Source organism: Takifugu rubripes, chromosome 6, assembly GCF_901000725.2.
Source record: "Takifugu rubripes chromosome 6, fTakRub1.2, whole genome shotgun sequence".
NCBI classification, from domain to species: domain Eukaryota; kingdom Metazoa; phylum Chordata; class Actinopteri; order Tetraodontiformes; family Tetraodontidae; genus Takifugu; species Takifugu rubripes.
Window position 1 is genome coordinate 1,399,603 of NC_042290.1, and position 13,646 is coordinate 1,413,248.

Consider the following 13,646-nt stretch of genomic DNA (forward strand, 5'->3'; position numbering starts at 1 on the left):
TTAAATTCTACCCTTTTTAAAAGAGCTTGAAATGAATCAGATGATCTTAAACCACCAAATCTTCTGACATATTTCATTCATCACATTAAAACTTTACATCTGATCAAACATACTCAGAATTGTGCTCTGATGACCAACTTTGTTAAATGTTTCTTGTCCACTTTGAGAGTACATCCTGCTATACTATCGTCTGTCTTAAACTCGTCAACTCCACACTCACTTCTCAGTAATCTGACTCTCTTTTAATCTGACTTCTCTTCTGACCTAAGAACAAGCAGACAGAAGCCCCAGATTCCATTCCATTTATTAGATATGCTTTATAAATAGACACACTCAGACATTTATGTTGAGAGTATAAAAAATACAAGCATACAACATATTCTAGTGAGGTCTCTTCTTCATCACCTTTGACACTTTATGACTGATGAAAAGAAAAGGCTCATTTTTTTTCAGAATTTCCACAAGTTCATTCCATCATTGAGCAATTGTCTATAATTAATGACGGTTGAAACTGATTAGAACATTGAAAAGGAGTCACATGCACTAACCTCTGGATCTGTACAGCATCACTCAGCAGCCAAACAAGTAAAAGTCAGATCAAAACAGACCTTGAAATAGAAATGTGCCTCACTTTGTTCCACAGGGAAGAAAGAGTGATATGCAGAATGATGGTTGCTAATAGAAAAAAGCATGAGGATGACGCTAGCTGGAGTTATTGTGCTGGCAGTAAATTTAAGATTTATAAAAACAAAATCTACTCAATACAGAAAGATTAGGCAACATGGCAAAGTTGCATTGATAAATGTTGCTCAAACTTTAAACTGCAACTGGGGGAAAAGGACAAGATGAATCACACGCGTGATAAATGCAACGTGTACAAATACACAACATCTTCTCAAGCACTTATGCACCAAATAGCTACTGGGCCAACCATGGCTCACTTTGTTCAAATCACATACGGATCAGCCATAACAATATAACAGAAGCCCAAACGTCAGCACAGGAAACCTCACAGCGTTGCTAAAAACCAAGTTTTTTTCAAATGTGGAAGAAGTGGTTACCCAATAACGGGCTACGGGCCGCGTGGCTCAATGATTGTGAAGGAGCTAGTAGACCGTAAATGCTGGCCTCTGAGACAACCTGTACCTGGTCATGAGATGGCATCATCAAGCACTATAGGAAGAAGGCAAGCTGGTAGAGGCAGTGTAATGCTTTGGCCCATGTTCTGCTCAGATTCTTGAAATGCATTACATATTTTTCCAGTATGCTAATGAACATGTTTACCATAATGGTACTGGTGGGGTTTAAAGAAGGGGTGGAATTCCAGTTTCCTTGGCAAAAGCACTTGTTTCTGCCCAGTAGAGCAACAGAAAAACAAATTCAAGGCCTAGAGTTGGAGTTCTAGACTCGCTAGCAAATCCACATGTGCACATTTGATGCCTTACATTGGGTTTATTTGATTAGTTTTGTACTGTTCTCAACAGATTTTATGTATGCCTATTCAGCGTTAGCATGGGTGGAAGAGGTCTGTGTTCTCTGGTACAGTCAGACACAAGCAAAGCTGCAAGCACTCACAACTCACGACACTCAAATGACCACCTCCTTTCACCGCCTTTCACCAGTGACAGGAAAGGGTTAAAGTAGTGGGTTGGGTTGTGCCCGGAGCGATGTGAATGCAGGCCAGTGGGTGACTGAGGAGCAGGGTCAGGACATTGTACCGAGTTGGCCTAAGCACTTGCCTCAGCCTTTAAAGCATCCAGACCTCAATCCATCGGAGCGTACGTAATGTGCTGGTCCAAGGAAGAAGTACGTCAACGCCGCTGCTCCTGCTGCCAGATACTAAAGCTCGCTCTCAGATGTGGTCTAACAGCCTGATCAGTGTGAATCAGTGGGCCCTTTCAAACACGCAGCTATAAAGATATGGCTGATCACTGCATTGTGGATATTCTATCAAGTTTTGTTGTGTAACACATAAGTCTTCACAGTGTTTAAAACTTAACAGTACAGGCCTACACCTACTGTGTGGCTGGTAACTGGCACCGTTTTAGAGGTTGCTGTTTGAGTCCAGTTGTGCTCCAGTAATTCTCGAGGGCAGAGGTAAAGAACAACTGAATTCATACCTTCACTGCTGTACCTACATCATTGTAGTCTTAAGTAACGTATTCCTACTCAAACAACAAGGTTTTGTGCCTTTCTTTAAATAGATTTTTCAAGTAACACAACTAACTCTTAATCTGATTTCATTGTTTTTGATGAGGATTTACACTGGAATAGAAGATTGTACCTAACAAATGAACTCTGTACAGATGTATTTGATAAAATACAGGATAAAATAACAGGAATATCTCTTTCTACAGAAATGATTTGACTCATTAAGCAACTTTGCATAGCAGGTAATTGTGTAGCTAAGAAAATAATGTTGAACATTTTCAGCCTGATATGCCATTAATGTCGTATATGAAAAATAGTCACTTGAAACAGATCTAAGTATCCTAGAACAACATACAGTTCTAGCTAAAATATTTTTTAAAAAAAAATCAATATAAGGACCTGCTAAAGCAATCCATGACAAAAGAATGCACTCTAACAATACAAATGGAAAAAGAAAAGTATAAATGTCAGTCCATGGGTCAAAACTGGATTATTCAGTCCCTCCTGGATTCTTGATCAACAGTTCACTTGCAGGTCATTTGAAGCAACTCTGGAATTTGATTGAGTCACTGACACTTCATTTAGCACATATGTTCTATAATAATAATAATAATAATAATAATAATAATAATAATAGTAATAATAATAATAATAATAATAATGATAATAATAATAGTAATAATAATAATAATAATGATTTGTAATAAAGAACCTGTGAAACCCCGGAGAGACTGATTGGTTGTTGGGGTGACTAAAATACCTATATTATCTTTGCACCTCTAACAAACAAACTGTTCAAGCTACCAAGCAGACATGGAAATATAACTTTGCATTTAAAAAAAGAAATTTCTATGCATATTTATAAAGGTGCAGTTACATAATGTCATCTAGTAGATGTGGTGTGCCTACCCAGTCCAAAGTCCTGGGTTCAGAGGCAGCCATAATCATGCACATAAACTGTTTCCCAGTCCTCTTGTCAATAGGATAAATAGTTGTAGGTGTGAATCTTCTATTATTTTCCACAAACTCACAGAGTTGCTGATAAACCTGCGGGAATTCGTGTCGCAGGAACACTCCTCGAATTCTTAGCTCTCGTTGTATGTTGATAAAACACACTTCCCTGGCCTTCCTCCCTACCTCCCCCTCTTTGTCAATATCTGCAGTTCCTGGCGGTGGAGTGAGGATCAATGTTTCCATGTCACTCTCTTTCTTGTGAACATTTCTCTCAGGGCTGAAGGAGGCCAGTGCTACCTTGGCATATTTTCTAACAGTGGGAGCTTGGTTTCTTGGTGACGGCCCATCAGGCAATTGCTCACCAACAGCAATAGATACATTCAAGATGAAACATTCATTTGGGTCGTACTCTTTACCTGCTTCCTGTAGTTCTTTAAAATACTCTCCCAGGTTGTCCTTGAAGCTTTCAAGCTCTCGGAGAGACAGGTATGTAGGGGACATCGGCAGACTATCCAGGCCATATTGCAGGAAATTGCTGGATGATGTAGGGTTTGGAAAACCAAGAAAAAGCACACCTCTACCCCGAGAAAGGTAGCCAACTTTGGCAATACGGGAGAAACATTTGTGCACATCAACAGTCTCCCTGCAGTGTTTGATAATGTGACGACACGTGCTGCCAATTCTTCCATATAAGCAGCTTTCTTTGTGAATGTCCCAGTCCTCCCTGCGACAGTTACGGGAACAGTAGTAGGTGTAGCAACTGTGGCAGGACTTAAAATATAAGCAAGCATTAAAAAGAGTCTCTGTCCTGCGGCATTTGTTGTTAGAGCACATCATTGTATCATCCTCATCTGGACTCTGATCTGGTGAGCATTCATCTACACTTTTCATCGCGTCACTGGCTCCGTCTATATCTCGAAATGCATCAGGATTCATTCTTATTGAAGTTGGTTGTCTGTCAAGGGGAGCAGGTTCTTCTGTAGCTACCTTGGAGCCCTTCCTAGACAGAGACACTGCTTCTTCTTCATCAATTAACTTTTTTAGCTGATCCAGAATGTCTTCACTTGCCCTTCTACTAGGTGGCTTGTAATCAGTAACAAGATCTGCCAAAAGCTCATCGAGTTGCTCAAGGCTTTGCTGGAGTGAGGCATTATCATGAGTGATCTCTTTGGTTGAGGCTTGAAAATCGGGCTGTTCTGGAACATCAGAGTCAAAAACATCCCAACTGGCAGATCGGCCTTCAATTTTGTTGATTTTCCCAGGTTGAATGTCATTATCAGTGATCGTTATCTCAGGGGTCACAAACCAGTGTTTACCAGTTGTACTCTTCGATGTCTCTGTTGGGCTTTTGTCAATTAGTGAGTTATCAGAAATTGATAAGGCTGCATAACGTCTTGGTGAACTGGAGAGATTAACTACCACTGGTTGCGGCTTGTCACCCATGGCTGCTTCAGGCTTCCTGGACTCATGAAGGTCATCAAAGCTTTGACCACGTTGCACAGAGTAAGGCTGTTCCCTCTCTACGCGAGAGTTAAGAATATTGTCCCAAGATCTTGAGTATGATTTGGAATCGGTGCCCATTCTTTGTGGTTCTACACATGGGTTGGCATACCAGGATGTTAAAACGGGCTCCTGTTGAACTCTGGTTGGGGTGACTTGTGATACATAGGAGGCTGGATTTGTCGAATAGCAAGAAACATCTGAGCCATACCAGTCATCTGCTTGTGGCTGAATGACTCTAGCATGTCTTCGACCCTCGGTGTAATATGCCCTTGCTGGGATATGATGCTCTGGTGGCATTGGATACACGTCTCTGGAAAAATAAAATCTTGGTGGGGCAGTCTGGATTTGATGAGATTTTGGGTCATCACCATAAAATATCCTTGATGGAGGTGTTTGTATAATGAACTGTCCAGGGTCATTTGCTGAGTAGGCTTTAGGATACCCTGGCTGCACAGGATATGGATATGGCTCCATCTCAGGATAATAAGGTCTAGGAGCTACTGCATGCACTCTTTGAGTCCTTGGATCTTGCACATACTGCACTTTTTGGGTATACGGTGTGCGTTCATCTGGATAGTATGAGCCTTTATACTGTGGATGCGGAGTAGAACTAGACAATAGTGAGGAGTCGTCTGCATAAAAGAATTTGGTTGGCACATTGGGAATGGAATGAGCTCTTCGTTCTCTTCCATAGTAATCACTCGATGAAGGCATTCTTTGCACGGGGATCTCAATAGGTGGTAAGTAACTGTTTGGCATACTTTGGTAATATTGAAAAGCCTGCCTGTTCTCTGTGCCCAAAGAATCAGTGGGCGTTGGTGTTCTTGAATAGGAGAAATGGCGAGGCACACTCAGACTCCTAGTCCCTCCACTGTGGTGTCTCTGCCAGGATACGTCTCTATCGGGTGTGGCCTCTTTGTGCCGTGAATAATGCAACAGCGATTCATCGGGTTTGATGTCCACCCGGCACCGAACATGAGGACTAGTTGCGGGTTTATCCAGCCCTCCATCATCGGTGTTGTCAGCAACATACTGGGAGGAGTGTTTAGAACCGTTGCTTCTCTGAGGCTGCAACTTAATAGGGTGGACTTCATGCATATGTGCCCGAGTTGACACATAAGAGGACTCTCTGCGTGGTGACATTTCTGGTCTCCAAGAAGATTCTCGTGAAGCCCTTTGGGAACCCCTACCCTTTCTGCCTGAAGACGAAGATTCTTCACAAGGCAAAGGAGTGACTCTGGTAGGCACCCGAGGCGCACTTTTTGACCTCGTCCTTCTTTTCTGGTCAGAGAGGGGTACCTCACTGGCCATGTCTGCAGACATTGGTTGTGGAGTTAATTTATAGCTAAAAATGTCTGGAGCAGAAAAACGATACCTCTGCTGATGACCCAGAGTGTTCCATGCAACATCTGGATTAACTGCATACCTGTCCACTTTCCTGTATGGGGACTCCATGGAGCATTTGTTCAGTTTTGGGTACTCCAGTGACTTATAGTCAAAAATGTGGCAGTACCTTTTTCTGGCTTTGATATTAATGTTCTCTAACGTGTTGTAATGTAAAGAATTACATTTCTTAGATTGCACAGACTTGTAGCACTGAAAAATTGAGATCACTTTTATGTTTTGATATACAGTTGATAACAATTTGTCAGCCAGGTCCGTCCGTGTCATCTTAGAGGGCCTCCACTAGTATTCTCGATGAAGTTCCTTTAATGTTGATCCTTCCTGGACAGGCAAACAAGGAGAATAATTATTGGCATTTATCTCAGCAATACGTTTTTCAACCAACATGCAAATATTTCCAAAACATATTAACATATTTATATTTCCTCCAAATGTAACACAGATTTGCTCTGGTGGCTGTCTGGATGTGCTCAGATTGGGCAAAATGTTACAGAAGACCCTTATTTTCTAATGGCAACAATAACATTTTATTGGTCTGTCCAATATATTTTAAAAAGTCATTGGATGGTATTCTTTAAAGAAGTGGACTAATAAGATGCTAATTAAATGGACTTGATGTGAACTGTTATTCATTACTGTTGTTATAGAGTAAATTAGGAGATGAAAGGTGGAGAGAAAATCACATAAGAGAGACCCCAGTCATGTTTGTATGTTGATCAGTCCATTTGATAATGAAATGTAATTAAAATAGTGCACAGTTAGTAGCATGAATTGGGAGATAGCCAGAGGGGATTCAGCTAGAACAATTGACTCTTCTTTTCTAAAATGGTGGCTGCTGCCTTTACTGGTCTCTCTTCTGTCCTCTCATTGAAGAGAAGGGCTAATGGATAGATGGATGTCACCTCTTTAGTGGCAGTAGTAGTGTTACTTCTGGTCACTGAGCATGTTTTTATAATGCACTGTAGGTATTTACAGGGAGCTCAGCTTTCTCTGCACTGCAACACTACTGCAGGGATCCCAATGAAAGTATGTTATTAACCCAAGACAGTTCATTCAGATCATCCTTTCAATGAACCACTATCGTCTGGTAGGCTCGGTGACCATAACTTCAAGGTTGTGATGGATAAAATGCAAGAAAAAAGGAAATCAAGCAACCATTAAATGAAAAATGTAGAGTTTTAGGAACCTGACTTATCTTGATTCTCAGTTTCTCTTGTGTCTCTATAGATCTCAGAAGGCATTTTTCCTTGCAGCAGGTCATCTACCCCTGACTTACACAGACCATGGTGTCCCTCAATCCACACACTTGAATGAAATAAAGGTCTGCTGTATATCGGACCTCCCTGTTATCTCTGAAGTTCTTGAAAAGGTGGTGGTGACTCAGTTACTGGAGAAGGAACAGCAGAGGAACGGTCTAATTGAAATGTTTCAGCCTAGTTGTGCTCTTCTCAGAGCTTCAGACAGTAAATTGGTTTATATACTGGTTCTGGTGGAGCAGGTCCAGATGATATTTATCTGAATGATAACAGTTTGCTCACATTAACAATGTTTCTTCTTTATATATTTGGGTTAGCCATGGAGTTCCAAAAGGTTCTGTACTTGGACCAACCCTTTTTACTTTTTACCAGCTGCCTTTACCACATATCTTTTAGCAGCAGAAATACAAAGACCCAACAGTTAGTGAAGCTCCAGGCCTGTCTTAAAGACATAAACCTTGGATGTCCACGAATTTCATTCTTCCTAATTTGGACAAAACAGAGGTCATTGTGTTGGTCCTAGACTTCTCAGGTATGGATTAGGTCACAGCATTACTCTAGATTATAGAGTAATGCTGTGAATAAGGAGTAGGGAGTATCTAGAGTAAGGAGATGGTATCTCCTCAGGCTCTAGTCTCCCTTGGAGTAACTTTTGATTATGATCATCCATCCAAGTCACCAATTAAAATGGACTCTAAAAGGGCCTTTAATTACTCTCGGCAGCAACAGGACCAGAAACTGGTGCATTTCTCCAAACAGATGACATCATCTGAGACACTGATGTGGATGAAGGAACCAACATCCAAAGACATTTAAATCACCTTCACGACTTCAGAGTGACAAACTAATAGAGTCTTTATACAAATGAAACAAGTTTCAGTTCATAAATAGATTAAACCCTGAGCTGAGTAGCTGCGTGAATATGTGTGAACTCACTGTCTGGAAATGTGAGCAGATGCTCTAAATATGCTCTGAGATGTGAAGATGGAATCAGATGAATAGCAATAATTTTGACTCAAACGCATCCATATCAGAGGTGTCCTGAAGACACTCTCATATTTCTATGTGAACACCTTTGCAGGAATCTCATCAGGGCATCGAGCCCTGCAATGCTGCACTGGCTGTTGTAGCGCCTCCTGGTGGCGGAGATGCTGATCAACTCTGTTCATTTTACGGAGCTCACGCTAGTAGTCAAACACTCCCAAAAAAGCCTGACTGAGTTGGATCAGTCGAGTTACCTGCAGCAACACAAGTATTACTTTATTCCATGCTCACAGTGACGTAATATATGTTTAATAACACCTAAACTGTAAAGACGTTTTACTGTTTACTAAAATGAATGTCCATCAACTGTTACTTGGGTCTAAATGTCGCGTTAACTTTTGTTGTGAACTGTTGCTTTAAAGAGAGATCCGCCTGAATTTGCACATTTGCATATCTGATTGTCCAACACATGGAAATATGAATAAAACGACTGTTTTATACACATTTGTTGAGTGTAAATTCTTAACGTATTGACAACATCTGTCTGTCTGTCTGTCTGCCTGCCTGTCTATCTGTCCGTCTGTCTGTCTGTCTGTCTGTCTGTCTGCAGGGCAACAGCCAGTGCAGAGGGTTTTAATCCTCAGAAATGAAATGAACTTTGCTCACACACCGATCCGTCAGGTCGGATGGCGCCCGTGCGCGCTGCCTACAGAGATCGCGCACGGGCCTGCCCGCAGCCACAATCCCGGCGAGGATGATGTCATTCTTCCAGGAAGGGAACGTTAGTGTAACAACAGCCAGCAGGGAAATGAACGATCACGCCGAACAAGCCGCGCAAATCGCCATGATACGCGCACAGGCCCGAACATCACGCACGCTCGGAGTCCTGCGGCCGCCGCAGTGATGAAACCTCGTCGCCGCCTCCGAACGCAGCCTTGCAAATGCGGTTTGATCTGTGCGTTTCTCCTCACGACGCTGTCGGCGTGTGCATGGCAGCAGCCCTGGAGCTGCGGGTCTTACCGCATCGGTCCGGACGCTGCACCTCCGCTCGTCCATCTCCGCCGCGGATGCTGCGCGGTGCCGGAGCGCGATCCCAAATGGCGACATCGGACATGTGCAGTCTCCTCTGCTTCCAAATCGTTGGCGGATTGCTGCACACCCCCACTGCACCATCCACAGCCACTATATGTGGCCGCAACCACAACCACAACCACCACCCCACCCCCACCGCCCGCCTTCAGAGAAGCACGTTTTAACCTCCGCCTGATCGCCTCCGTCCTCCATCTGCACGTCAGTGACGAACAGATTGTCATCATGGAGCAAATCTGTTGTGCACATTAACACTTTGGAGTTGCCATCAGGGCAGAATCGATCCTCGCTGCTCTCCCACACACATGACCTTGCTCTCCATCCACATCTGATCCTGTCATCCACGTGTCCCTCAGCAAAAAGCAACCAGCACGACATCTGTGCAAAATGACAACATATTAATATCTTGTCTGTATCAGGACCAAAAGATGTAAAGTGCACCGAAATAATGTGTAAATGTTGTAGAAGCTGTATCAAGTACAGCAAAGATCAACATTTATTTATGTTCATGTTGCCTCTGTTTCAGTGTCTCCAGTTGAGCCATCCCCTCTCTCCCACTAAAACCAGTGATTTTATCCCCTCTGTCCCACTAAAACCAGTGATTTTATCCCCTCTCTCCCACTAAAACCAGTGATTTTATCCCCTCTGTCCCACTAAAACCAGTGATTTTATCCCCTCTGTCCCACTAAAACCAGTGATTTTATCCCCTCTCTCCCACTAAAACCAGTGATTTTATCCCCTCTGTCCCACAATAACCAGTGATTTTATCCCCTCTGTCCCACAATAACCAGTGATTTTATCCCCTCTGTCCCACAATAACCAGTGATTTTATCCCCTCTGTCCCACAATAACCAGTGATTTTATCCTCTCTCTCTCCCACAATAACCAGTGATTTTATCCTCTCTCTCCCACAATAACCAGTGATTTTATCCTCTCTGTCCCACAATAACCAGTGATTTTATCCCCTCTCTCCCACAATAACCAGTGATTTTATCCTCTCTCTCCCACAATAACCAGTGATTTTATCCCCTCTGTCCCACAATAACCAGTGATTTTATCCCCTCTGTCCCACAATAACCAGTGATTTTATCCTCTCTCTCTCCCACAATAACCAGTGATTTTATCCTCTCTCTCCCACAATAACCAGTGATTTTATCCTCTCTGTCCCACAATAACCAGTGATTTTATCCCCTCTCTCCCACAATAACCAGTGATTGTATCCCCTCTGTCCCACAATAACCAGTGATTTTATCCCCTCTGTCCCACAATAACCAGTGATTTTATCCTCTCTCTCTCCCACAATAACCAGTGATTTTATCCTCTCTCTCCCACAATAACCAGTGATTCTATTCTCTCTCTCCCACAATAACCAGTGATTTTATCTTCTCTCTCCCACAATAACCAGTGATTGTATCCCCTCTGTCCCACAATAACCAGTGATTTTATCTTCTCTCTCCCACAATAACCAGTGATTTTATTCTCTCTCGCCCACAATAACCAGTGATTTTATCCTCTCTCTCCCACAATAACCAGTGATTTTATCCTCTCTCGCCCACAATAACCAGTGATTTTATCCTCTCTCTCCCACAATAACCAGTGATTTTATCCTCTCTCTCCCACAATAACCAGTGATTTTATCCTCTCTCTCCCACAATAACCAGTGATTTTATCCTCTCTCTCCCACAAAAACCAGTGATTTTATCCTCTCTCTTCCACAATAACCAGTGATTTTATCCTCTCTCTCCCACTAAAACGAGCGATTTTCTCCTCTCTCTCCCACTAAAACGAGCAATTTTATCCTCTCTGTCCCACAATAACCAGTGATTTTATCCTCTCTCTCTCCCACAATAACCAGTGATTTTATCCTCTCTCTCTCCCACAATAACCAGTGATTTTATCCTCTCTCTCTCTCTCCCACAATAACCAGTGATTTTATCCTCTCTCTCCCACAAAAACCAGTGATTTCAGCCCCTCTGTCCCAGTATAACCAGAGCATTTGTCCTCCCTGTCAAAGGTAACCAGATGAAGCTCTTGTCCTTCACCCATGCTGGAACCAGTACATGTCCTCCACTCTATCAAACTGTCATATTTCCACACTCGTGTCCACCCAGATATGTTTGAATCAGCTGCCTGATGGACCTGAACCCTGCAGCCGTTTGTGTCCACAGATGAGAGCGATACCGGAGACACTCACAGAGCTTCCAGCCGTCTCTCTTCTGTCTTCCGTCTCTTTTCTTCCTCTCTCATTCACATTCCCGTCACATCAGCAGCCTGAGAAACCCAGTTCAGCCCCTCGGAGCTGCAGCCTGGCGCCACTCCTGTTCTGCTGGCTGGCTTTTTGTTTGGGACGGAGGGACAGTCTTCCTCTGTCCTCTGGCTGCTTCTCTGAGCCAGCAACCATGTTTATACTTCTAGTTTAAATAAAATAAGAAGTACTGGTAATGTGAAGAAAAGCTGGGTGGTGTGGTTCGTGATGAAGGTCAAGGTCTGCTGCCTCAGGTCTGGTTACACACTTGTGCGCTGATCCCTCCTCCTCATGAATTATTTGAACTGGACGGCGCCAGTGTCTCAGGTCCGGCTGCTAGCAGGTGACACAGCCAGTTTGCTGTGGGTGAGAATGGACATCAGCGTTCTCCCCAACAACAACCACCCTGAGAAGTTCCTCCAGCTGGACGTCAGGATGCTGCCGGCCTCCTGTGGGGCGCCCCAGGTTGGAGCTCTGCTCTTCACCCAGAGACACTGGCAGAACAGGGTCTACGACCAGGTAGGACTGGTCTTTCTCTGGCTTTGGTTCCTCTCCTCACAGATAGGCCACGGAACTGAGAGCTCCTCTGGAGGACATCATGTCCCAGATTCACGGTGGGACTTCTGTCAGGGCCTGCAGAAGCTCATGCTCATTCGCGTTTTTAACAGCCAGTTCACCCGGGTCCGTTTGGGTCTGACAGCTGCTTTTCAGATCCCCTGTGGCAGTAAAAGCACCTGCAACTGATCTGATCATAGCGTGAGTGAAGCAGGTCAGAGTTTAGAGGAGGAAGAGCTCAACGTTGGTCCAAATAACATCGGTATTGGAAACACTTTCATCAGCAGCAACTCAGATAAATCAGATCCATGACTGCTGCAGATCTGAGGGTCAAGACGGAGCTTGAAATTCAACTTAGCAGTAGTCTGAGGGAGCTGCGGAGGTTTCATGGTCCATGAAGGTGCTTTAAAGCTGCTCCCGATGTGCTGCAGAGCCTCTGTGGCTCATGATGGTTCGCCTTTTTTCTCAGAGAGACAGAAGACCAAAGACGGACAGGAGACCTCCCGCAGCAGCCAAGACCCCTGCTGTCACGTTTGTGGACCGGTACCTGGAGAAGCACATCAGCTCTCACGCTCTCACCTCCAACATTAAAATGAATCCGCTGTTTCCAGCCCCAACGTCCGTGGAGGAGGAGGACAGCGTGAAGGTCCAACCCTCCTGGACGGTTGAAGAGTACAACACACGAACATGTGCTCGCCTGGCAGAACATCTGAAGGTGAGAGGTCATGGCAGCAGGTTAATTGTCCTCTGGTGCAAACTCAAAGGTGATAAGAAGGTCCATGTGGAGTCCAACAGGTTCAGAGGTCACTCCGGCAACGGAAGGTTGTTTGACTTTGACCAACCTTGAATCTGTCTCGAAGCGTGTGAATGTTTGATCTGGTGAACAGCTGACGTTAGTGATGGAAAGATCTGCCTTTTCCACAGGAGGGACAGAAAACGCCAAAAGATCTGGACTTCTGGCTGGAGGACGTTTACACGCCAGGATTCGACTCTCTGCTGAAGAAGACGGAAGCTCAGCTCAAGAGAAGAAGCCGCTGGAGATTCTTCTGTCTGGCGGTGGTGTCCATTGGTGCTGTGGTGACGGTGATTGTGATCCCTGTGGTGCTTCTACAGAGGACCAGCTGACGGAGTCATGCGGTTCCACGCAGGTCCACGAAGACCTCCCAGAACAGAGAAGGTTTCCCACCAGCTCCACTAAATTTTCTCTCTAAAACTCGGTTTTTACCTCCTCCGTCCATCCTTCCTGACTGCAGCACGTGACACCAGCGCCTCCTGTCGCTGAGTGCAGCGGAACGCAAATCTAAACTGGCAGAACTCAGTTGGAGGTTTTCAGCTCACTTCAATAACAACAAATCTGATGCGTTTGTTCGTTTTCTGGTGCAGAGCAAATGTGAAAGAACTCGCGAGGTAGACACAAACGGCGCCACCAGGGGGCTGCTAACCTGATTTACAATGAATTAATGAGTCGAGTTTATCCATCATCAGTGAATTCAGCGACAGCAGCA

The 13,646-nt window shown here is 44.1% G+C and overlaps 2 protein-coding genes across 6 annotated transcripts; one reads left to right on the plus strand and one right to left on the minus strand.

The window, feature by feature from the left end:
- Window positions 1-289: 289 nt before the first annotated feature.
- ajm1 (apical junction component 1 homolog) lies at window positions 290-9,939 on the minus strand. 3 transcript variants are annotated; one of them, XM_003965062.2, is made up of 2 exons: window positions 9,273-9,939; window positions 290-6,333 (listed from the first exon to the last, which is right to left on the minus strand). In XM_003965062.2, the coding sequence occupies exon 2, from the start codon at window positions 6,277-6,279 to the stop codon at window positions 3,025-3,027; it is 3,255 nt and encodes a 1,084-aa protein (XP_003965111.1). In that variant the 5' UTR covers window positions 6,280-6,333; window positions 9,273-9,939; the 3' UTR covers window positions 290-3,024. The 3 variants fall into 3 exon arrangements, with proteins under 3 accessions (XP_003965111.1, XP_029693871.1, XP_029693870.1); XM_029838011.1 differs by lacking the exon at window positions 9,273-9,939 and adding an exon at window positions 8,928-9,263; XM_029838010.1 differs by lacking the exon at window positions 9,273-9,939 and adding an exon at window positions 8,923-9,263.
- A 1,391-nt stretch (window positions 9,940-11,330) lies between these two features.
- minar2 (membrane integral NOTCH2 associated receptor 2) lies at window positions 11,331-13,640 on the plus strand. Of its 3 annotated transcripts, none has more exons than XM_029837324.1 (3): window positions 11,331-12,105; window positions 12,611-12,856; window positions 13,049-13,640. In XM_029837324.1, the coding sequence occupies exons 1-3, from the start codon at window positions 11,878-11,880 to the stop codon at window positions 13,139-13,141; spliced, it is 567 nt and encodes a 188-aa protein (XP_029693184.1). In that variant the 5' UTR covers window positions 11,331-11,877; the 3' UTR covers window positions 13,142-13,640. The 3 variants fall into 3 exon arrangements, with proteins under 3 accessions (XP_029693184.1, XP_029693183.1, XP_029693185.1); XM_029837323.1 differs by having other exon boundaries at window positions 13,066-13,640; XM_029837325.1 differs by lacking the exon at window positions 12,611-12,856 and having other exon boundaries at window positions 13,066-13,640.
- Window positions 13,641-13,646: the final 6 nt, after the last annotated feature.

What these genes read in the sequence shown, in the direction of transcription:
- ajm1 (XM_003965062.2), bottom strand. Translation starts at nt 6,279, where the DNA reads ATGACACGGACGGACCTGGCTGACAAATTGTTATCAACTGTATATCAA.
- minar2 (XM_029837323.1), top strand. Translation starts at nt 11,878, where the DNA reads ATGAATTATTTGAACTGGACGGCGCCAGTGTCTCAGGTCCGGCTGCTA. An exon ending in AGAACAGGGTCTACGACCAG is followed by an intron (nt 12,106 to 12,610) that starts GTAGGACTGGTC and finishes CTTTTTTCTCAG; the next exon opens with AGAGACAGAAGACCAAAGAC. An exon ending in GCCTGGCAGAACATCTGAAG is followed by an intron (nt 12,857 to 13,065) that starts GTGAGAGGTCAT and finishes CCTTTTCCACAG; the next exon opens with GAGGGACAGAAAACGCCAAA.